Source organism: Dermacentor andersoni, chromosome 5, assembly GCF_023375885.2.
Source record: "Dermacentor andersoni chromosome 5, qqDerAnde1_hic_scaffold, whole genome shotgun sequence".
In the NCBI taxonomy this organism is placed as follows: domain Eukaryota; kingdom Metazoa; phylum Arthropoda; class Arachnida; order Ixodida; family Ixodidae; genus Dermacentor; species Dermacentor andersoni.
Genome location: NC_092818.1, coordinates 56,273,328 through 56,298,220, shown reverse-complemented (window position 1 = coordinate 56,298,220; position 24,893 = coordinate 56,273,328). Strand labels below are relative to the sequence as shown.

At 46.3% G+C, this 24,893-nt stretch overlaps 1 protein-coding gene across 4 annotated transcripts in view; it reads left to right on the top strand.

The window, feature by feature from the left end:
• LOC129384665 (uncharacterized) overlaps positions 1 to 24,893 on the top strand; it is a 173,030-nt gene that overhangs the window by 57,337 nt on the left and 90,800 nt on the right. For 3 of the 4 annotated variants that reach the window (XM_055070265.2, XM_055070266.1, XM_055070268.2), the window contains exon 5: positions 13,827 to 13,967. In XM_055070265.2, coding sequence (XP_054926240.1) covers positions 13,827 to 13,967 — 141 coding nt within the window. The remainder of the gene's footprint in view (positions 1 to 13,826; positions 13,968 to 24,893) is intronic. The other variant, XM_055070267.1, reaches the window with a different exon arrangement.

Here is a 24,893-nt window from a genome sequence, read left to right as displayed (position 1 = left end):
TGCAAAACGGACGTCGGCAGATGGATCGGAGCCCAAACTAGAAGAAATGACACAATAGGTATTGAAGGATGCACAAAAAGCAGCCGCAGATGTGCCTAAAAAGTTGGTCTACAACAAGTACCTTATAAACTTCCAGATGTTCTGGAAACATTGTAGAAATTTCAGAAAAGATGTAAAAGGCAGAAGCTCCACCGTCGTCGTCGTCGTCGTCGTCGTCATCATCATCATCATCAGCAGCATCAGCATCCTGTTTTATGTCCACTGCAGGACGAACGCCTCTCCCTGCGATCTCCAATCACCCTTGTCCTGCGCCAGCCGATTCCAACTAGCGCCCGCGTACTTCATCATTTCACATCCCCACCTAGTCTTCGACCATTGTCGACTGCGCTTCCCTTTTCTTGGTACCCATTTTGTAACCCTGATGATCCAACGGTTATTTAACCTGAGCATTACATGACCTGCCCAGCTCAATTTTTTTCTCATATTATCAATTAGAAGATCGAATATACCCGTTGGCTCTTTCATCCAAACCGCTCTCTTTCTGTCTCTTAAAGGGACACTAAAGGCAAATACTAAGTCCACGTGGACTGTTTGAATACCATTCGAGAAACCATGCAACGCTTGTTTCGTGCCAAGAAAACACAAGAAAGATTTTACGAGAAAATTGCTTCTGACGGGTCCGAATGCTCTTAAAATTCAAATCTCCCGCCACGCAGCTGTGGGAGTGGTGGCGTTGCATACGCCATCAGCGCCCTTTGCTGCCGTCGGTGAGTAAAACAGCGCCCAACAGACGGTGGCACCAAGCCAAGATAGAGCGGTGGATTCACCGCTGCATCCTTTTTGGTCAAGTGGCGTAGACCATTCGGGCATCCCTCGACAATACATGGAAGTTGAAGTCTCTGCTATTTGCAGTTTGTGGGAGTTTCTGTAGCAAGCAAAAGCAGCGTAGCCCTGCGCGATAACGATAATGAAACGCAAAAGCGTGGGCAGCGCAGAGTTCACCAAAAACGAAACCTTTTGACCGCCCGCGTCGTTTTCAATTGTAATTTCAATCAGTTATTTTTTCTACAAATGAAATAGAACTAGACAAGTCGCATTTTATTTCGTCTGATAACGCAATACAAGGCTGTTTTTTTTTTTTTTGGAGTGAGTGGTCGAGCACTAGGGACAAGATTTAACAGAGGAATGCTTTCGTCATCGCGAAAGTACTTGAATGTCCCGGGTGAGTCTCTAATCATGTGTTGCATTTACCTCAATTTCTCGATTATGAAGGCTCTGCTGGTGATAATATCGACGTCTCCGAGATTCTCGAGCACTGGTCTATCGCTTTAGCTTGACTTAGTATTTGCCTTTAGTGTCCCTTTAACGTTATGCCTAGCATTCTTCGTTCCATCGCTCTTTGCACTTAGCACTTACACTTAGCAAAAGAATAGCGCTATTAAACGAAGAGATAAAAGGATATGCATCGCCACTAAATAATCAACAATGGCATATTGCCTGTAAATAAATGCAGAGCCAGCCACATGTACCTAAAACCTGGAACATTCTAAGACACCTCTTAGAGGAAAGCACCACAAAGACAGCGCAGCAAGAAGACTTGAAGAAACTGCTACACAAATGCACAGGAACTAATGGTCAGGTACTGAATTACCTTATTGAAAAGAAACATAGGAGAACATACATCTTCGACAAAATCATAATACAAAGTAACGGGTAAAGTTGACATGGATACTTCGATAACTGTGGGAGAACTACGAGAGGCGCTGCAACTACTTACCAATACTGCCCCCGGAGAAGGCCGCATCACAAATCGAATTTATAGAAATGAGGACGAGGAAACGCTTAAAACTTTACTGAAATACATAAACGAAATACTGAAATCTGAAGAGCTACCACATATCTGTCAAAATGCCAAAGTTATATTTATTCCAAAGCCGATAAAACGACTAAACTTGGATAATCATCGCCCAATTTCCTTCAGTTCATGTCTAGGAAAAGCAATGAAGCACCGCATACTAAGGAGTCTTACTGTGCACATTGAAAAGAATGAGCAGCTGCCACGTACTATGATAGGATTTAGGGCAAAACTCTCAACGGAATCCATGTTACAGCTCTAAGATCAAGTCATAGGTCCCCTTCAAGCTCCTATGCTGGATACAAGAGCCAGGCTCGGAATGTATCTCAAAAAATAATTTCACAACATAAGCCATAAGGCAATACCAGAAGAACGTTCTAGCTTCAACGTAGGGAATAAGACACCGTTATATTGCGGATATCGGAGGACCCAAATCAAACAATCTGACCCTGGGTGACAAAGGCACGCCTCAAAGATCTGTGCTATCACCGAGGTTATTCAACATCGCACTAATTGGACTCCCGCGAAGACCCGATAACATCCCGCGCCTGCACCGCAGTTCATATGCCGATGATATAACGCTATGTGTGACGGGTGGCAGCAATAGCGAAATCCAAGACACCCTGCAGGAAGCAATAAATACAGGCACGTATACGTAGAACCGGGAGGACCTTCATGTTTGCCGGAGAAAGCTTAGCTTCCACTGATAAAAAAAAATCGCAAAAGAAATCGCAAGACTTTTAACCTGCAAAGAATGGCCTTTGATATTGTTACGTGTAGCTGACGTACGAGTCTATTTACAATATATTTACACGTAGACAAACGGTGGCAATGATGGCGACGCTATATTAAGCGGTGGCCACGTCGTCTTCCTTCTCCTCAGTGCAGCCACACTGTGGCGGCTGTTCCGTAGCAAAATCAAAGGTACAGCCGTACCCCAGGTCTCACGGCTAAAGGTACTGGGAATGTACAGTCTCGTCCACTCTACGGGGGAACACGGCTCACCGTGGCCGCGCTCCGCGGGGCACCAGTGCGTCCGGCGCGGCGGCGCATGGAAGCGAAGCGGCGCAGGCGCACACGGACCAAGGGGAGGTGCTTCGCGTCGTGTGCTACAGCGCTGGAGCGCGCCGCCTGTTGCTTTGCTGTAGAGTACACTTCGCTAGACCCAGGTAACTGAGTGCCCGAGGCGGCATTGCGGGAAGGCGCACATCACTAACTGGAACATTTTCCAGCTCGTTCTGTCGACAGCAGGTGAACAGCCTGCTTAATCAATCTATATAAACACAAACAAGCTTCTCACCACATAAATCACTTAGCATGTTTTTTTATAAGTGATGAGGGTAAAAATACAGTAATTTTTTCGCGCTCTTTATTAGGCCGGGGCGTAGAGGCGACGCTTGATAGTCGTGTCAGGGGCGTCACCCAGCCTGAGGCTGTTTTTAATTTCTCGAACGTTGAAGGTCGGGTTTGCAGCAGCTGCCACACCAATGGTCACTCTTTGCCGGGCTTTACGGGGAGCATCCGCAATTCTTCCGTCCTTCTTGTAAGCCTGGACGATTCTATTTACACTTTTCAGTGGCCTTTTTGTCATCTCCGATACAACGCGTTGAGAATAGTTTTGTAGGCACAGATCTACAATGCGTCGTCTTTCTTTTTCCAGAACCCGCGACATGGCTAGTTTCCAAAGTGCACCGGAGAAATGAAATTATCCTGCACTGTTACAGCGTTTTTATCGCCGAAGTGCCATGGCAACCAGCAACCGAACAAAATACAATTCATCATGCAAGTCGACGGAAATGCGATTAATGGAAACACCTCTGGTGTCTTTCGATTTGGCGAGTCATCCCGGAATCTTTAACTCCTGAGTGGCCAGTCACTCATTTGAGTAGTCGTTGGCTGCACCGCATCATCACATTAAGCTAAGATGGGGTAGCTCGACCTAAGCAAAAAAAAATAGGGGGGGGGGGGGGGGCTCGGCGGTTGATCGGGCTGACGCCCATGGTCAGGCACAAAGTAGACTGACCCGACTACAACAATCTGGCTTGGGCCGGGCTTAGCTTTTACAAATGGCGAGACCGGCATGCTGTGGGCAGACGACACCGGTCCGGCCTCATGACCGCTGGTTTAAATATCGTGGCCGCGTTCTTCCAACCCACGGACCAGCCACTTCCCCACGACCGCAACAACATCGCTTGTCCGCGGCAAGGGTTCCTGTGCCGTATTCATATTTGGGTTTTACCCACTCAGCCCAGGCCACCCCCGCCTACCCCCTAAAAAAAGAAATCAGTTCCTCCTAATCTCCAAATTTATCCGATGCCCACCTCTATGGCGTAACTTAGAGGCCATGTGTCGCTTCGAGACGTATACCGCACAATTAACAAGTTATTATATGCTAGTGAGAATATGCATATGGCCCATTCCGATCAAGTACTGAAATGAAATAGATGTGAATAACGACTTAATTGGGCGGCAAGACGTAATTTAAGTTAGAAAACAGACATGTACGTTTTATGTTTTCCACTCCAATGACTTATTCGAAACGGACGGAAACAGCATTCGCATGCGGCGTGCATTGACTCCAAGGAGAAAATAATAACAACCAAAAAAACACCGGCGCCACATGTTTTACTTCCCGTAATCAATGTAATCAAATAATTGACCGACGATTCATCTAAATGAGAATGTGACTTCTCGCGTCAGGTAGCCGTCAGAGGACCGGCCCCGCTTCGGTGATTTTACTCAAACTGTGCCAACAAAAATGAATTTAGTTTTTTCAATGGATGTAGAAAGATGAAAAGGGGGAGTAAAATTGCCGCCAAATCAGTTGCTATGCCGGGAAGAGCACTTTCCTACATTGTGTAAAGCGCTCCATGCTCTCCTACCAGCGACATTAACGCGTTAATAAGAGAGTGCGAAGCAGCAGATATCACTTCTTAGTTGCTGTCGAAGTAATAGCATTGCCCTCCCTACTGGTAAAATTCATGGCAAACATGATGATGCGTGATTGAACAAGCTGTAGACGGAACCAGCTCGAAAATGCTCCAGTTAGTGAAGTGCGCCTTCCCGCAATGCCGCCTCGGGCACTCAGTCACCTGGATCTAGCGATGTGTACTATACAGCAAAGCAAGAGGCGGAGCGCTTCAGCACTGTAGCAGACGACGTGAAGCACCTCCCCTCGATCGGTGTGCGCCTGCGCCGCTTCGCTTCGATGCGCCAACGCGCCGGACGCACTAGCGCCCCGCGGAGCGCGGCCACGGTGAGCCGTGTTCACCCTAAGAGTGGACGAGACTGTACATACAAAGTGACAAAAAAAGCACCACAACAATGCACCGCTTGAAGACATATACGGCACAGGTGGGCCGGCTTATTTCGAGATTTGCTATCAGGCACACCGGCATGAAACAGAATAATGCCATTCGACTGGCACAAGCCTCGCGTATAGCATAAAGTGCGCCATTCTTAAGTTTCCCGCATACCGAGAAACCCATCATTTACATGATCATAAGAAAAGCATGAAATCAAGCATCATACCTTCCTCCAATCGCAGCAAATGAAAATCTACTAGCCCTGGAATTTACAACACACTGGTCGAAATTATAAACGCACAGGGATCAGTACACTATGAACGCCTAACACACAAGAATACAGGAAGGACAATACAAAAGAAGCTTGCAATGCAATCCAGAATGCGGGAATTGAAAAAAAGAGAGATATTCCAATGGGCATCAGGAATACTATAATCCCCCACCCCAGAGGACATGCACCCAAACCATAACACAGAGCGACGGAAAGTAAGAGCTCAAAGACTCAACAATGTTCTCCAAGACGCTCAACATTGTGACTTATGTCGATGCTGCAAAGTATCTGTCACAACCAGCCAAGACTATGGAAGTGGTCACAGGTACGATGTTGAATATCGCAAGAACTAGCTCCATACGCACCAAGACCCAGAAGATGGCGAAGACGCCGCAAGCTTTAGCACACGCATCAAGCACTGCATTATGCATCGTAACCGACTCTAAGGAAGCCGTGATTATTTACATCAGTGGCACAAAGAATTCTCATTGTAACACATCGTGCCCACAGAAGAACTGTTCTACTCACCTGGACCTCAGGTCATGCAGGGGTTTTTGGGAACAACGCTGCGCACGACGCTGCCCGAGCAAGTATCAACCGGCATAGTCACTATCCTGGCCCATCTCTTTCTGGACAGCAAATCCCCGAAGAGACCCAAATACAGACTTAGGCCCCCAGAACCCGGTCAAGAAATAGCTGCTCCCCAATACGAATAAATCCATATCTACGGAGACATCCACAAATCCTACCGATATGCTGCCTATACATACCCTCCTCATGACAAATCGTTAAACAAATGCCAAGAAACTACATGCAGACTTCTGCAAACGAGCACCTTTTCCACGTCACTACTCATGCACCGAATATACCCAGAAACATACTCATCCCATTGTCAGACATGCAATGCATCACGTGCAGACTTCCATCACGTGATACGGGCATGTCCATCTTGTCCAAACAATATCGACACATCAGAAACCACTATGCTAAAATAAAACCCTACTGAGTGGGAGGCTTAAATACTCATTAAATGCCAAGAAGACCACCTTTGGGCTATCCGGCTGGCCGAAGACGGCGCTACAGTTCGAGGCCGGGCTGCGTCTGACGGAAAGAGGAGCTTTACGGCGCTATACTCCCAGTCTCTCCGTTCCCTTTTCGAACCCAGCAGGGACTTTTCAATAAAGATGTTTTATCTCCTTCGGTCACAGCGATAGTGACGGCCGAGATGCGCCTGTAGCGTCCATATAATTGCTGTCGAAATAAACATAAATAACGTAGGTACTAGCATAAGGGGACGTCCACGGATACTTCGTACTTATTACAACCTATTTCTGAACTTTTAGCAATAATAATACTGAAATACATTGTGAAAGTGAGATAACTTCATGTGGGTGCCCGCGCGATACCGAGGATGGAAAAAAAAAGATAGTTGACCAGAAAGTACCTATTTCTGTATATTGTTAAACGCGCTCATGGCGTCTAAAGATGCACCCAATATGTTCATTTTATTTCATATCAATCAAATACTTTGGTGATGTATGCCAAGGGGGGCCAAAAATGCGCCCAGTAAGCGCATTTACTTTTCTATCTTTCAAGTACTTTAGACATCTATGCCAAGTGGGGCAACCCATGACAATTTATTTGTAATAAAACCAAATTGTTCGTTTATTTAGTGCATTGTTTACTGTTAGGAAGCTATTTAGTCTGTGTTTTGTGATTCGCTCAGCAAATTTTCAAAATCTTATAAGAACAGAAATTATTTCTGACTGGCCAATATCACATTCTAGCCTCCATTATATATGACTGCAACGTCAGCAGGTTTGACTTTTTAAGGCATTACGGTTGAGCTTAGAATCACGTTACGGGTGTACACTAACGACTTGTTAAATACATAACTTACAACGTTTAACACTTGTTTCATTTTGACGTTCTTAGCAGCTGGGACACATATGTAGTCTCATACGGGTATGTTAGTATGGTTTATTTTTGGGAAGACTGCCCAGGCATATTATTTAAAGCAAGATCTACAGCAAAGAAGTGTACAATGAACACATTTTCTTTGAAAAAATTGCTTTTTCGGATCAGGCATTCTTGGTTAATAATTTATGTAGCAGTTTGCCATATCAAATGAGCCTTTTCCGTCTAAGTTACGAACTTTTGCATATAATGCTTTTCTTTTACCTTTTATTATCCATGTCCAGTCTATTACGGATTTTCTTAAACAGTACAAGGTCACTTTGATTTTTTATATTCAGAAAAGTCTGAAATCTAGATGCGTAAATGCTGCCAAGAAAAGTAGTCGACGTACAGGTCAATTCCCATCGTTGAAGCGCTGGCTCAGGAGCTATTCCTGGCTGACCCACTGTTGATGGTGTTATTGCAATACAAATGTTTTTTTTGAATTGCTAGACACACATTTGTACATTGAGTAGCCGTGAAATAATGCCCCCCACCACAACATGTTTATTCACCCGCTATGGTGGCGTAGTGGCTATGGCGTCGCTATACTGAGCCCTCCGCCCGAGGGCGCGGGATCGAATCCCGACCGCGGCGGCAGCGTTTCTATGGGAATAAAATGCAAAAAATCACATGTACTGCGCATCTCGTGCATGTTAAGAATGTTCTTCGCGTAGCTGTCGCCTTAGAGCTGGAAATAAATGTCATTTTGGTACTTACTAAATCTGCTTTCTGGTCCAAGTCACCATTGGCGAAGGCGTCTGGTCTCTTCCGCACCCTCTAGTAAGACGACAGGACGATGCTTTCTGACGAGGTGGGCGTATTATTGACTGTATTGCTCCTGCGATGCCAATCATTGTCTCACAGTCGAAATGAACGATACGAAAGTGCATCCCTTTATTTGAGTTGAGGTGCATATAATCGCATTCAATGATGCATCGGAATTGAGTAGCCAGTCTGGCAACGATGCTATCTATAACATGCAAGCCTTAGCAATAAAAAACACGTTTCCTTCTGAGCCTCATGTTATCTGCACGTCCGTGCAAAAGAGATATGACAAAACCTGTAAACGCCTATAGCTCCTGCACCACATCGACCAGGACGCCCCCAGCAGCACTTCATGCGCATCCGAGCAAAATTGGTATCGGTTCCCTATTTGTCCAAACATATGCAAAATAAACCGGCTATGCACAGTTTACTGCCAACGCCAACTTAGCTTTCTCTCCCACTAATGAAAATTATTGCACAACACAGAAGATTACCTCCTAATCGTGTGAAACAATGGCAAAGTTAAGGTGCAAATATTTGGACGGCCATGATCAATGGGGCTGGGCCGCAAGGCTTTATGCGTTTGATATTACCTTGTCAGTAAAGTCGGGGAAGTCGCATATGCCTCTCTCGGGCAGTAGTCGAGCTTCAGGTGGCGCAGATTATTGAAGTTGCCCTTTTTTGTTAGTTGTCCTAGATGTACCTACATCTTGAAAGCAGGAGCACAACGAGCTCCAAATGCTTCCACTGATCGACTTACTCCGATGCTTCACTAAACAAAATGGGCTGCGACAGCTTGGATGAGGAACGCGTATGTTTGCTTGCGGCGTGTTGTTTTTCTTTATTTTTGATAAAAAGGACTTGTTACAAAATGCAACAGAGGCTTGCTCGCTGGACGCTGATTTGACAGGAAATTCTACGAACACTTTGAGGCAAAACGTGTCCGTTTACTCAAGCTAGGCACGAACGCTGTCCCGACTGTGCACACTCTCGAAATATGGGAAAGAAGCAGCGACGTGCCTATCTAGCCAGCCCATCATCTACACAAACTCGTCCAAGGAATATTAGTTGCTATAATTGACCCTTTTGAAACTTATATTATAAGGGAGAAGGGAAAGGTTATTGTAACCACAAATTTCCTCAGACGCTACGAGGTGAATAAACATCGCAGAAGGTCATATCTGGTGAAACTGGTAGATTTCTTTTGTGGGAAAGGCAGCAATCAGGAACTGCGTGTAGAGTCATGGTTACGGTCGAAGACATCAGAACTAACAATGCCGCGTACTGTAAAACAATAGTCGTGTCACTACATATAAATGAAGTAGTGTTGTGCTTCGACAAGACGCTCGCGGTCTCACCATGCATGTTGGTCGCTGTAAAATGCAAGAATTGTGGCGTGGTATCGCCATATGAGGCCACCCTTAACATAATGGGAAACATGAAACGATATATGTGACTTAGTTGATCCTGGCACATGGCCGTGGTACTGTGAAAATCTATGTAGCAATCGTTCCACGCTTGTGTGCTAGTCTACACGCATGCTGAAAGTGTTACATGGAAGGCTAGCACGATATGCTATGTGCACAATTGCGCATATATTACCAGCAGATGTAACACAATCGGCTACAATCGTGACACCGACCAGAGACCTCCATACCCGGCACAGTATTCTGAGAACAGATGCATACATGCATCGGTTGGTCCCCCAAAAAATTGCCAAGATCATGTTTTCTTTTTTTTTTTTACCGTTTAGAATGCTCTTGTCGCTAAATAAAACGAAAAAATGAAGTTATTTAGGCTAGCGCAAATTGTGCATTGTGCCAACAGCACCTACCAAAACTGCTGCACTTTATGCTTGTAACCAAAGCCGCGCTCCTCCTGTTATGTGTCAGCATATTTTGTGCGTGTAATGCTTATCAAAGATGCACACTCGCTACGTGAACCTGCGCATCGGCAAGATAAGGGACAAGCAAAAGCATCTCCCGCAGTACACGCGCTAAGTAAGCATAAAGGCGAACATACTTACATGTGGGCATGTAAACAGCACCAAGATTATCTTAACAGATAGCTTAGGCGTTGTGTAAGTAACATACCTGTTATAATAAAGAAGGACTGCGGGAGCATCCTGCCACCGCTACTGTCACCTCGCGCACAGAAACTGCGTTGCAGCTGCGAGCCTCTTGTCGCGTTTTAGTAACGGTGAAGAACGCAGTATAGCAAAACTATGTATCACGAAACTAACTTATTGGGCGAACCTGTACCCAGAAAAGCTGGTCGCACTCGAAGCACAATGATAGGGGCGAGCACGGCCTGCCATTACCGAAATCTGATCAGCTGGTCAACCGCGTCGGCTTTTATAAACGACTCGTCGAAGGTTCAAGCGTAATGGCTTGTGCCGACCTGAATCCTGGAAAGTGCTGCACAATTTGTGTCGAGCAGACAGTCATGCTACACAAGGTTACGCGACAACAAACAGCAGATAGAACCATCGATAACATTTGAGAAACTTCCGATACATGCAACAATCTTTAGAAAGTTTACACCCTTTGGGGCGTATGTTACCTCACAGCAGTAATCGACATCGGCCGTGCTGGCGCTTTTTTTTCTTTAACGCTGCAAGCCCGGTACTTCCACGCCACGAACGACATGCGCGTTATTATTGTGACATAGCATCCTCGACAGGGAAGTAGCGAGCGCAGATTTTTCAAGAAAGCAACTGCAAACAAGGCATATATGACAATTATTGTTGCGGAACAAGACAATCCACCAAGGCTGAAAATATTTTAAAGATTCACGCGCGTCCTGAGCCGTGCGATTGCGTTCAACATTCGTTAGCCGATGAAAAGTGGTCACCTGGGAAACATATGCGCGTCAACATCCACCTCTGACGACGTCATGAACCTGGACGTGTGAAAATTGGTTGACCGAATAAACAGTCAGCACATATTCTTTGGGACGGTGCTGGGGCATTCGAAGTCAAGCCACAGCTGTCTCTCAGAAGGACGATAGGGCAGGCAGTCTGTACGCCTATGGACCGATCCACATGCAGATTTGCAGCTGTTGATGCATCCTGCACCATCTAGCAATCCGAGCAATGCGCCGAACAATGCACTTGCCTGGGGAAAACCTGTGCAATAATAAAGCATCGCATGAACATTTTGCCACTGCGTCTCTCGGTTCGCCTACTCTATATTATGAGATATGCCAGCCTAGATCCACAAGCCCATAGCAGCACATGCCTGTAGCGTGAGTGTGAAATCAGTCCTTGACGTACTATAGCCTCCGGCGCCTGCTTAGGAATGGTCTAAATAAACGCGTCGCTCATTTGAAATTTGTCTGGGACGTATAGCTTTACCTGGCAGGAGCTTTTAACAGCTGCCAGGCGCAAGACAAGCGTCTGAACAATAACGGAAGATAGACATGAACCGTGGAATGCAAGAATGCGCTCCTCCTTCTCTCATGTCTTGCGTTCATTGTGTTTTCGCCGCGCTTGCGGATTACAGATGCCGATAATAATGATAATTATTGGTATCCTCTATGAAACAGAAGGTGACAAATAGTCACCTAGGGCGCTATAGCGTAAAAATATTCCAAACTTTTCTATTCGAATTCTCGTATCAGCCCTCCACAATTGGTCAAAAACGTTTTTCGACCACCCTCACTTCACCTGTCTGTCACGCGACGTCACGAAAACCGCGATACCTCCCCATCTGATATGATGTGTACACACTGATTATGCATGATTTGACAGAAAAAAGAAACGAACAGCTATTTGTGATTCCACCCCTTTTCGCCATTAGCCCTCGGCTATTGGTAAAACGTTTTCGGCCTGCACCCACTTCACCTGCCTGTCACAGGACGTCACAAACCGCAAAAACTCCCCGCGTCAAAGTGACGTGTACGGGATAAAGATGCATCAATATGCCGAACAAAACTAAATTTTTTCCGGAATAGCCGCAGGCTGCCTCGTTCCGAAAGGAATAAAAGATGGCTTCCGCCGATCGCTCACACGCTGGCTGCTCGCACCTGCCGGAGAGCATGGGTGTATTTTCGTGCAATAAAACTTCTTGCTTGGCCGTGTAACGTTTTCGAGCACTTTCGGCACGTTTACCACCTCATTCTGCCAACTCTTCTTTGCTGAGAGTCTGTTTTAGCGTCATTCTTAAGCTTCCGTCGCATGCTGCCGCTATTTTTGACCAGCTACCGCCAGCTAAGTAAGGGAAAGCCGACCGATCGCAGACGCCAGCACCAACCTCTTCATCCGGTTATCGATTTTCAGTGCACTGGCTCTGCCCCATCGAATCCCTCTCCACTTGAGCGTTCTCCTCGCCCCTTGTCAGCCAATTAGATACAAGCCGCTCAGTGTAGGCAATGTTATTTGTTTTTCAAGCAAACAAAAGTGACCTCCTATGAACGAGGAGAGCGTTTGATTGGTCTGTTTAGACAACCCTGCGGGTGACCGCCCGGTTTTTGCGTCGGTGGTTACGCAATTTCACGTCAGGAGATTGGAATAGAGACATATTGGAATAGTTTTACATTATAGGGCCCCTAGTCTGCTTTAGTTACTCAGGTATCCAATACATGTTTTTGATTGTAGACTGTTGTATTCATCTCTTTAATAATTTCTCTTGCTTCCTCAAAACTTCTCCCATTGCCTTGTACCGATAGCTATGCCTGTAGCTGATCAAGTCGTATCAATCCCTTCCTTGCTTTTTTTCCACCAATAATCTAAACGTTTCTGGCTTATCTCGACATCTGACCGCTTGATGCTTCCGCCCACTTGAAGTAATCATAATATCTGAAATGAAATAAAGATGTATTGAGGAAGGGAAAAAATAATAAAGGCATGTGTAAGTAAACGCTAGAATAAAAAGCATCTATAGCATCATGCTGGTAAATTAAGCAGGCTAGGTGACTATTAATCACCGCCCTGTTTCCTAGGGGATGCGAATGCTGCTCCATCATCATCATCATCATCATCATCATCATCATCTGGCGTCCATGGATCCTCTAACCGAGGAATCCGCAAGCACTAAAAAGTGCACGGTTGGATTAAAATGATGTAATGAGTGATGGTAAATTGAAATGTCATTGTGCCGGACAAAGCGGAGGCTAAGCGAGAAGCTCGCGACAAATAACGCAGCCGATTTGACAGACAAATGATGGCTATGCCGCAGATTGCCCGTCGTTCGAGGAAAAGGATGCTATTCGTCATAATATATACAGCTATTCAGGCATATTTTTGATAAAAAATGAATACCTTAGTCAAGCTGGTGCTACAACAATCGCTAGGAATATGGTTTTCCTGTTATGTTCAATAAGTCTAGATTATTTCGGAAAAATATTCCGTTAGATTTGCTCTACGTGCGTTAACTTCCTAATTAGTTTGATTCGGCTTTCATTGTTTATTTTCATTGTTCAAAAGTTACTTCTTTCCAACCAAGAGATGGCTCATTGGCTTATAACAGGTGAAGCATATAATAGAAACTGCATTACACTGAAGTTGTGCAGTTACGTGCTATCAACATGACAGGAACACTACATTTATCATGTGGGAGTGGGCACACGTGATATGTCACTGCAGGAATATTGTGAAAATTATAATATGATATGTAGTGTGGTGATGTGTTATCTGTTAACCTACTGAAACACATATTACAATTCCATGCAGATGTACCTCGGCGAGAACAAGCTCCTGCTTAATCCATTTGATTTCCCGGATTTCTTAAACCAGATTTTTCTGAAGACTGAAAATGGACGGGTATTCGAAGCCCATCAAGTGGCCGATGATGGATCGTCGGTTTTCGATAACGTAAGTTGAATGTAACAGCCATGTTGCATGCATAAGGTGTTTGCCTGCGTTGGAAGTCATTGGTGAGAGTATTCACGGAAACGACACTCGGTATAGATTGCACCGCAAAATTTACACGCTCAAAAAAAAAATTATTGCGGAGCCCTTCGGTACAACCTGAAACTGCTATTCATGCTAAACGTCTTTGTCGAACAAATAGCATACAGAACACATTTTCTTAGTTTTTCTTTGCAGCGCAGTCTTAATGGATGGTTTCCTAGTAGCACGTATAGTGTTTACCTCTGCCGCAGCATCACATGCAGGAAAATTTGGTATCCGTCGATTTACAAGATGACCGAAGACAACTGCTCGAAAGCAGGTAATCCATTCTAATAGCTCGCTGCTTCAAACCGACCAAGTAATGAAAATGAAGCATATATCGGGTAGTAAGACTGTGACCGTGACTGCCTACAGGCTTTAGAATGATCGCCGAAGTACTAGGGGCGCATTCACAAAAGTTCCCATTTGTAGGTGACGCTTGCCACTGGCCGCCAGCCTTCGCTAGTAATATTTCCGCCTGAATAATGGCTTGCGTTTGCTCTTACGTAACTATCAAGCGTAAGGAATGTTTCTGAATACAGTCCAAGAACCGGACACACAGAACTGAAGTTTCATGCACCAACTGAAGGGATCTCTGCTCAACTATGTTTACGGATTAGCGCACGTGCTGAATTTCAGTCCACACTCAGATGTTTTAACGTTGGAAGCGACATGAAAGACGGTTGATGTTTATCATGAGAATATTTCTAGGGGTAGGCAGCGCAACCCGTACGCAAGCTGGGCGAGTTGGTGACTGGACATATTCCTAAATGTTGCGCTGCCCACCCCTAGGAATATGTTCAGTCACCAACTCGCCCAGCTAGCTAATTTATTTCATGTGTAGCTGTACGCGCTTCTTACACTCCCAGCAAGGCGCTGCCTTGCGTACAGCGCATTCTCTTTTAAATGCGTAAGCATTTCTATGGTCATACAACGACGAAACTTTCCGTCCTTCATTCCTTCCAGTGAGACAATCGCTTTCAAGAGAGAACCAGCCAGTTGTGGAAGAAGACGATGAAGAACGTGCGAGCAATGAAGCAAAAATTTGGGGGTAGGCCAAATTCAAATCTGTGGGTGGGCTATCCTAAATTTGGATGAGGACCAACTTAAATTTGGGGATGGACCAACGCGGAATTTGGGGATGGACCAACTTAGAGTTGAGGGTGAGCCAACGTGTAATTTGGAGATAGGCCACGTTGAAATATGGGGTTGGGCCAAATGAAATCTGAAGGTTGCCCTTTTTAAATTTGGGGGTAAGACAATTTCGGGAGTAGGCCGTCGTGGTATTTGGGTGTAGCCCTACATGAAATGTTGGAATGGTCAAATGTTCAATTGAACGCTGCTGAGCGTCCTTCGAGTTATGAACACCTCGCGAGCAATCGGCCGCGTTGCGACGCTTGGCGCATTTTTAGTGGGCCTTACTGAGGCGCAGTCAGAACCGCAGGCGAGAGCTTGTGTGGACAGGGAACTTGCGCATACAATAGGCTTGCGTGAGCGATAGAGAGGGTGACATGGCGTCGCGGCGATGCACTCACCCCTAACGCAAAGCTTCACGTGCTACTGCGGCAGCTGGCGTTTGATTGCAACCGCTCTTCTCCTTGGAGGCGCGCTCGTGCCTGGCGTTCTGGCTCAATTGACATAACTACATTGAAGGGGTTGGATGCGGCGAGAAAAGCTGAATTTTCAAGTAAAGGCTAAGCATTCTTTGCCGCCGGAAGGGCCATGCGTAGACAAGCATAAGCTTTGAAACGCAAGCAAGCAGCACTAAGGGAAAACGAAGCCACAACCGAGTCACACAATGCATACACTTTAGTAGAGATTGCTCAGAATTTCTGTAAATTTTTCTTTACTCATTTCATTGCTCAAGCCTCTCCACGTCTTGTTTCTTGAACACGTATTTATGAACTACACTGTGGGCCTCTGCCCATGCGCTAAGTACTCTTGTTTGAGTCACGTTTGATGGTTTTGATTATCCTGCAGGACAGTCGACACACACACACACACACACACAAAAAGCAGGAAGCTGTGACAGCACCCGACTGATGGCAGCGCATGATGTGTTTCGACGAGCCAGTCTAACTGCATTTGGCTGGCGACTGTGACATATGTGCGCTTTTGCGAGAAATTGCGAATCAGCAGGTGATGACGAGAAAGCTGTGGCATTTCCTTTGAATCCAGATGATGAGTAATAGCTTGGGTGAGCTAATAAGTTTTTACTAGTTCGATTGTAGTCTGGAACTTTGTCTTTGTCTCTTTATTTCTTTTTTTGTGCACTAATACCTCCTCATGTATCTTTTAAACTTGCTTACGGCTGTAACCACTCGGTTTCTACAAATCTATTCACTCTTTTTCATTTAAGCAAAAGTCTAGACATGTCATATCTTGATTGCTAACAAGTCAATGCATGCATCGCTTCCGGAAGGTGGAGGTTTAATTTCGGCCTGGTGGGGTGAATACATTGGCATTCTATTACGATGTGTAGAGTCACTTTGAGAACATTGCTGTAGCAGAAACACGCCACAACCTGCTGTGGTGTTTATCTGCGGTATGTTGTTGTCCTCAAGCAGCAAGCTTGGGCCGCCAACAGCTAGACACAGCCATTTGCGTTACCGTACGAATTTTCTCTGCTGATTTATTTATTGCCCCATTTGTGAAAGTAAAGACGTTTTTTTTCGCGTTTGTCTTTAACATCTTGGTCTTTATATATAAGGTAAATTAATTAAGTTTCTGATAATTTGGGACCGTCTCAGAAAACGCAAGGGGTCTTATTATGCCGCGTATGAAACTGATGAAAATAGACATGCGTGGTGTGCATAATGTTGTAGCTTCGATGGGGCGGCCGGACGGAGGACCTACGGCATGAGACCTACACGGCCTGGGCGCGCCGCGTCGCAGAAACAGAGCCGGACTGCTCAAGTCGGGGACCAGGCAAAGAATGAATTTATTTCAGCGAGGGGAACCGCAGCAGGCAACTTACATCATTTGGCGTTGAGTGGCGCCCTGACGTAAACGACCCAAAACCGAAACCGGAAGCCAACACAGCATACCACATCACCTCTTCCTTGAGACGAAAATGCGCTACTCGCTCTCCTCGCAAAAAAAAGCAAGCCATGAGTTACAGAACACATGTTAGCACTGTAACACGTGGGTTTGGTGATGGCATATTTATACAATAGAAAAGTCAGGTACATGTGCCTATCACAGACCATTTTTAGGCGGACATCTTTGGCTTCCCTAGTTGAGAGAAATACACAACATGACAGAAAATAAACATGACTGCACTACAGTTCTGAAGATTTTCAGCACCTGTATTGGGCAGACTACGAGATGCACACTTGCATACACAGATCACACATGAAAAGAGTTCATAGTGTGCAAAAAGAAAGTGCGAACATCTGTGTGCCCCCTGGGACAACACTGATGTGTCGCTCATTCGCCTTTAGCCTGGCTTGAGACAGCTCAGTGGCTGTCGTGGATTGGAGATTGTGCCTATAAAGCACTTTACACTCCCAAGAAGTTGCCACAGTGCCCCCGTGAGGATCCTAAGGACCTAAATAACAAAACTTTTTGGCGTGAAGGACGAATTCGTATGGCGGCCATTACCGTAGTGAAAATGTGCATATTGCATGCTTGTGCTGCAAGAAACGTAACGTTCAAGAAATTTATCATATCCCTTCTACGTTGATGCTCAGGAATCAAGGAAAGTGTTCCTACCACTAGGACTCACTGATAAATCTGCAGTATAGCAGTAAGTACAGTGTGCGCATCGCACCATTTATGCTGCCAGAAATCCCCCCATTTGATGGGTAGTACTGATGCACTATTTATCTAACACACATGTAAGGAAAGACTTTTGGCGTTAAGAGCCGAATTCACATGGGAGGGTTGAAACCTCTGTAGACAGTAAACGAAGGCAGAAAGCTACTTGGAAACATAATCCTTAAACCGTACCGGAGGTAGTCCATGACGTGTAGGTCTACGGAGTACTGATTCAGGTTGTAGAGGAGGAACAGCGTAAGTGTTACTCATACAGGGACTGCAAGGTTTATCAGTATCCTGAGTGCTTTCAGGAGCAGTGTCTGTCTTGGGGAGCAGCGTCGTACGGACGGTCGGCAGACTTTTCTGCACGGGGTGAACCCGGTGGCGGTGGTGAAACACCCGGCTGCAAAGAAGTGGTAAAGGCAAGGCGCAGAAGACCAGGACTCAGGAAGAAGACCACACACGACAGGACCGGCGCTTGCGACGGTCCTGTCGTTTGTGGTCTTCTTCCTGAGTCCTGGTCTTCTGCGCCTTGCCTTTACTACTTCAAGCATGAACCATCTAGCCCAAGCAAGAGTTTTACTTGCGCAAAGAAGTGGCTGCCGCAGGAAAACGAGTACCAGTAGGAACTGGAAGAAAAGGTGGAAAACTATCGTCAAAGGATGTGTCGTCATTGAAATGACTCCTTTCATTTGTTGTTTCACCCTGACGTGCCGAGTACTTCACCAGTTTAGGAGCATTCTAAGGCTTGCCATTTTCAAGATGGAAAGTACATCGACCTACTTTGCGATAAATCTTGAACGGACAGGGGTATTTAGGACAATATTTCCGTGAAGTATTTACCCTAACCAGATCGCCTGGCTGAAACTGAGGACATTTGGTTGCGCGCCGACGATCCAGATACTTTTTATTATATTCCTGTTTTTGACGTACTCTACTGTGCACTTCCTGGCCCAACTTTGGAGGAGCAAATTTAGGATGAATTGGAGTCGACTATGGAGCAGCTTAGCTGGAGACACGCCGGTAGTCATACGTGGAGTAAATCTATAAATTGCTAACTATTCTAAGACTGCAAGCCTGAGGTCTCACTGTTCCAAAACAGCAATCTGTATGAACCATTTAAAGACCCGGTAAATCTTTCTACCTGGCCATTGGCCTGTGGGTAGTAAAGAGAAGAGAAGAAATGCTTAAAGCCTCTTTCCTTGAGGACGTTTTCGAACTGTGAAGAAACAAACTGTGGTCCATTGTCGGACACTATAGCATCAGGAAATCCTTCTCTACTGAATATGGGCATGAGACTGCGCATGATCGTCTCGGATGTGACGGAGGGCATAAAAGCAACTTCAGGCCACTTGGAATGATGGTCAACCGTGACCGAATCAAAACGTGCATACTGTGGAGCACGATAAACAGGGCCTATTATGTCTATGGCTAACTTTTCCCACGGCATTAACGGCCATTCGACAGGTTGTAAAGGAGCAAGGGATGGTTTGGCCAGTTTATCTGCTTGTTCGCGCACAAAGCAGTTCCCCACAAGTTCCTCAACTTGCCAATTCATGTGAGGCAACCAGTAGATGCCTTTCAATCTTAGCTTGGTTTTCGTGATGCCTAAGTGACCTTCATGAGCAATAGACATGCGTGTCTCACGCGGCTTAGGTCGGCGTAGGTCATCGCGGCGTAGGACGCGGCGTTGGAGGGCGGCGTAGGTCATCGCTTCTGGCTGGAGCTGCGGTAATTGAGGTTGTACCTCAGGAACCCCAAGCGATCGCTGAACCTCATCTTTCACGATGTCGGCGATTGAGGCCACTTGAGGATGTGACGAAGGCAGGACCTTGCGCAGTTCTTCGCGCACAATGGCCCTGATGGGCTCTTGAAGGTCGTCGAAACCCAGTTCTTGGATGGTGTACTGCGATGCTAGCCCCTGGTGGTTATATTGGCGGGTGCGCATCTCCAGAGTTTTCTCGATCGTCGATGCCTCTGCTGAAAACTCTGCTACAGTCTTCGGTGGGTTACGAATAAGTCCGGCGAAAAGTTCTTGCTTGACGCCCCGCATCAGGAAGCGGACTTTTTTCTCCTCGACATTTCCGGGTCGGCGTGCCGGAAAAGACGGGCCACCTCCTCCGTAAAGATCGCGATCGTCTCATTTGGCAGCTGCGCTCTGGTTTCTAGAAGAGCTTGGGATCGCTCTTTTCGCACCACGCTTGTAAATGTTTTCAAGAAGCCGCTTCGGAACAGGTGCCACGTCGTTAAGGTGCCGTCTCGATTCTCGAACCACGCCCTGGCAGCATCTTCCAGTGCGAAGAAGACATGTCACAGTTTGTCGTCGCTGTTTCAGCTGTTAAATGCAGCGACCCTCTCATATGTCTCAAGCCAGCTTTCTGGGTCCTCGAACGTTGAACCGCGGAACGTCGGAGGCTCCCTGGGCTGCAGCAGCACGATAGGGGACACTGGGGCTGCCATTGGGGTTGCCTTGGCCACAATCTTCTTGGTCTTCTCAGGTAGAAGTCCGTGCTCCGGGGGCAGCTGTTGAAGACGGCGGCTTGCTCGATGGTCCGGGACTACGTTAATGTTCTCTCTGCGGTCTGGGCTTGGATCACGGCTTCTCGGGGGCGTCCGGTACATGAACGAAAAGCACTTCCACCAGATGTCACGTGGTGGTGACGTTGATGAACACAGTAGTGATACTGTAAAAGACAAAACTAATTTTTATTGGGCGAACCTGTGCCCACAAAAAGAGGCTACACACATAGCACAACGATAGCGGTGAACACGGTCCGCGATCGTCGAAAAACTGATCAGCGGGTCATGCGCATCGGCTTTTATACAGCAGTCGTCGAATGTTGCAGACAAATCGTTGGGACCCGCGTGCCTTCCACAAAGTTCTACACCATTCGCGTCAGGCGATGAAATCAGATAACACAAGGTTCCACGACAACAGATAGCGGATAGAAGCATCGGTCTCTTTTCAGAAACTTCGGATACATGCAGGCGCGTCCCGCGCTGTGCGGTAACATTTGTTAGGTGGTGAAACGTGGTCGCCCGATAAAGATAAGTACACGTGTCAATATTCAATTCTGCTGTGAGCTTCCCTCCTTTCAAAGCTAGTCCAGCCCATACCACCCTGCAAAGCTTCATTTGTAGTCTTCCCTCGAGCGCCCAATGCCAGGCGTCCCACTCCCCTTTGGTTCCCATAGAGTCCTGATTGTACCCCCGATTTCAAGCAAACAACCGCATTTCCAAAAGTAAGTCCTGCAACCATTACACCTTTGCACATAGCCCGGAGCACCTCGTACAGATTGTATCCCCATAGCGCTCTGTGCTTTGTTATGGTTGCATTTCTCTTGCCCTTTACTGTTATGGTTTTTCTTGTGTTTCCGTATATCTATTGCCTTCGTTTATCCATATAACAATCTATGTATATTCTCTTACCCGAGGTCTTTCCTATCCCTGTATTGCCAGTCTGTTCACTGTTTTCATTGAATGCCATAACACCAAATTTTCTAACACTAAATTTGAAGCCTATATTCTTGCCTTCCTGTCCACAGATGTTGGCCAGACGTTGCAAATCACTTTGATTGTTAGCCAGCAACACAATGTCGTCCGCATACAAAAAACCTGGAAGCTGATGCTTTACTACTGGTACCCGCCTGTTTGTATGAGAGATTAAACCCGATATTACATACTTCTAGCGCCCTCTCCATCCTCACCATGTACATCATAAGCAGCAGTGAGGATAAAGGGCACCCCTGCCTCAGTCCCATGTTGATATTGCTACACGCGTGTGATATTTTCTTGCTTGAACGAGGCGCGTGGGCGCCATCACTCGGGAAAAGAGGACGAAGAACAAACTTGGCTTGCGCTGTGTGTCTAACCGGTCAGTGCTGCAACCGCTGTTGTAAATATAACCTGTAAATAGTTGCTCGTCTTACTGACTCGCCCTTCGCGTAACATTGTGGTGGAGGTGGAACGCTCCCCGTCCTCACCACGAAGCTCCGAAGCGGCCGCACCGTCATCTTCTTCAGCCATGGCTTCCGATAGAACCATCCCATCGCCACCTACACCTGCGGCGCCTACCACCACGCACGTTACGGTTCCTAGTCTCCGTCACCTTGGGACATTCTCCGCCCAAAATGACGTTGACGTCGACGACTGGCTCAGCTTGTATGAGCGTGCTAACCAAAACCACCACTGGGAGACTAACGTCATGCTTGCCAAGGTGATCTTTTATCTGGACGGGACACCGCGTGCCTGGTTTCGCACCCATAAGGACGAGCTCTAAGAGCTGCTTCGGGACCTATTATGCAACCCGTCAGGTCACCAACAGGCTGCGTGAAAAGAGCTTACCACCCGTGTCAATTCGCCGACGGAATAGTATGTCTCCTACGTACAGGAAGTGCTCGCGCTTTGTGGGAAAGTCGACGAGCACATTACCGAGGTTGACAAAGTGGGCCGTATCGTAAAAGGCATCGCGGAAGACGCCTTCAATTTCTTCGTCTTTAACGACGTTTCTACCGTCGACGCCATCGTAAAAGAATGCCGCCGCTTCAGGGACCCAAAAGCCGCCGCGTTGTCCCACACTTGTCTCCCAAACACCCCTGCCACGCCCTCTTGCTCCACTCTTACCGCCACACGACCATTTCAAGAGAACGTCACCTGTATCGTTCGGCATGAGACTACCCCCTGAAGGTACATTTCACCAAATGACCCCCACTATTTCCGTTCTGAGAACACTTGTGCGGCAAACCATTCCAAATATTAGCATCCCTCCACCTTCTCTGTCTCCCTGCCTGATTCCGCAACCATTCCCATGTCCACAACCTGTCATCATCATCATCAGCCTGGTTACGCCCACTGCAGAGCAAAGGCCTCTCCCATACTTCTCCAACTACCCCGGTCATGTAATAATTGTGGCCATGTCGTCCCTGCAAACTTCTTTATCACATCCGCCCACCTAACTTTCTGGCGCCCCTGACTGCGCTTCCCTTCTCTTGGAATCTAGTCCGTAACACTTAATGACCATCGGTTATCTTCCCTCCTCATTACATGTCCTGCACATGCCAATTTCTTTTTCTAGATTTCTGCTCTTTTCTTATCCCTTAACGTTACACCCATCATTCTTCTTTCCATAGCTCGTTGCGTCGTCCTCAATTTAAATAGAACCCTTTCCGTAAGTCTCCAGGTTTCTGCACATTGAGGGATAATGGCCACCTGCTGTTTATGATCTGTGAATGCCTGCCCAACGCACCCCAGCCCATTCTTATTCTTCTCATTATTTCAGTCTCGTTATCCGGATCAGCGGTCACTACCTGCCCTAAGTAGGTGTATTCCTGCACCACTTCCAGTGCCACGCTACCTATCATAAACTGCTGTTCTCTTCCGAGACTGTCAAACATTACTTTTGTTTCCTGCAGATTAATTTTCAGACCCACCCTTCCGCTTTGCCTTCAGGTCAGTGAGTATGCATTGCTATATCTTTGCTGAGTTACTAAGCAAGGCAATATCATCAGCCAATGGCAAGTTACTAAGCTATTCTCCATTAATTCTTACCCCCAATTTTTCCCACACTAGGTCTCTGAATACCTCCTGTAAACGCGCTGTGAATAGCATCGGAGAGATCGTATCTGCCTGCCTGACGCCTTTCTTTATTGGGATGTTGTTGCTTTCTTTATGGTGGGCTACGGTGGCTGTGGAGCCGCTATAGATATCTTTCAGTATTTTTACATATGGCTCGTCTACCCCCTGATTCCGTAATGCCACCATGACTGCTGAGGTTTCGACTAATTCAAACGCTTTTTCGTAATCAATGAAAGCTATACATAAGGGTTGATTATATTCCGCACATTTCTCTATCACCTGATTGATAGTGTGAATAGTCTATTGTTTAGTAGCCTTCACGGTATCCTGCCTGGTGCTTTGGTTGACAGAAGTCTAAGGTGTTCCTGATTCTATTTGCGATTACCTTAGTAAATACATTGTAGGCAACGGTCAGTAAGCTGATCGGTCTATAATTTTTCAAGTCCTTGGAATCCCCTTTCTTATGAATTAGGATTATGTTAGAGTTCTTCCAAGATACCGGTATGGTAGAGGTCATCAGGCATTGCGTATGCAGGGTGGCCAGTTTTTCTAAAACAATCTGCCCACCATCCTTCAACAAATCTGCTGTTACCTGATCCTCCCCAGCTGCCTTCCCCCTTTGCATAGCTCCCAAGGCTTTCTTCACTTGTTCAGGCGTTACTTGTGGTATTTCAAATTCCTCTACACTATCCTCGCTTCAATTATTGTCGTGGATGGCACTGGTACTGTATAAATCTCTGTAGAACTCCTCAGCCGCTTGAACTATCTCATGCATATTAGAAATTATATTGCCGGCTTTGTCTCTTAACGCATACATCTGATTCTCGCCAATCGCTAGCTTCTTCTTCACTGCTTTTAGGCTTCCTCCCTTCCTGAGATCATGTTTAATTCCATACATATTATACTTCCTTATGTCAGCTGTCTTACGCTTGTTGATTAACTTGGAAAGTTCTGCCAGTTATATGCTAGCTGTAGGAATAGAGGCGTTTCTTGACCAGGTCTTACGTCTCCTGCAATAGCTTACTGGTATCCTGTCTAAGGAAGTTACCACTGACTTCTATTGCACACTCCTTAATGATGCCCATAAGATTGTCGTTCATTGCTTCAACACTAATGTCATTTTCCTCAGTTAAAACCGAATACCTGTGCTGTAGCTTGATAGGGAATCCCTCAGTTTTACCTCTTACTGCTAACTCATTGATCGGCTTCTTATGTACCATTTTCTTCAGTTCCCTCCTCAAGTCTAGGCTAATTCGAGTTCTTACCATCCTATGGTCACTGCAGTGCACCTTGCCGAGCACGTCCACATCTTGGATGATGCCAGAGTTAGCGCAGAGTATAACCGTGACATCATACAAGATGTAGAAATGCTGGACAAGGTGCGCTGCCCCTATTGACCAGTATTTCGGTCCCAGACCACGCAATCCTGCTGAATGGCGAACCCCAGACGACCAACCAATCTACTTCCGCAGCCACCGCGTTTATCATGTATCCCGCCACTGCCGCACCACATGG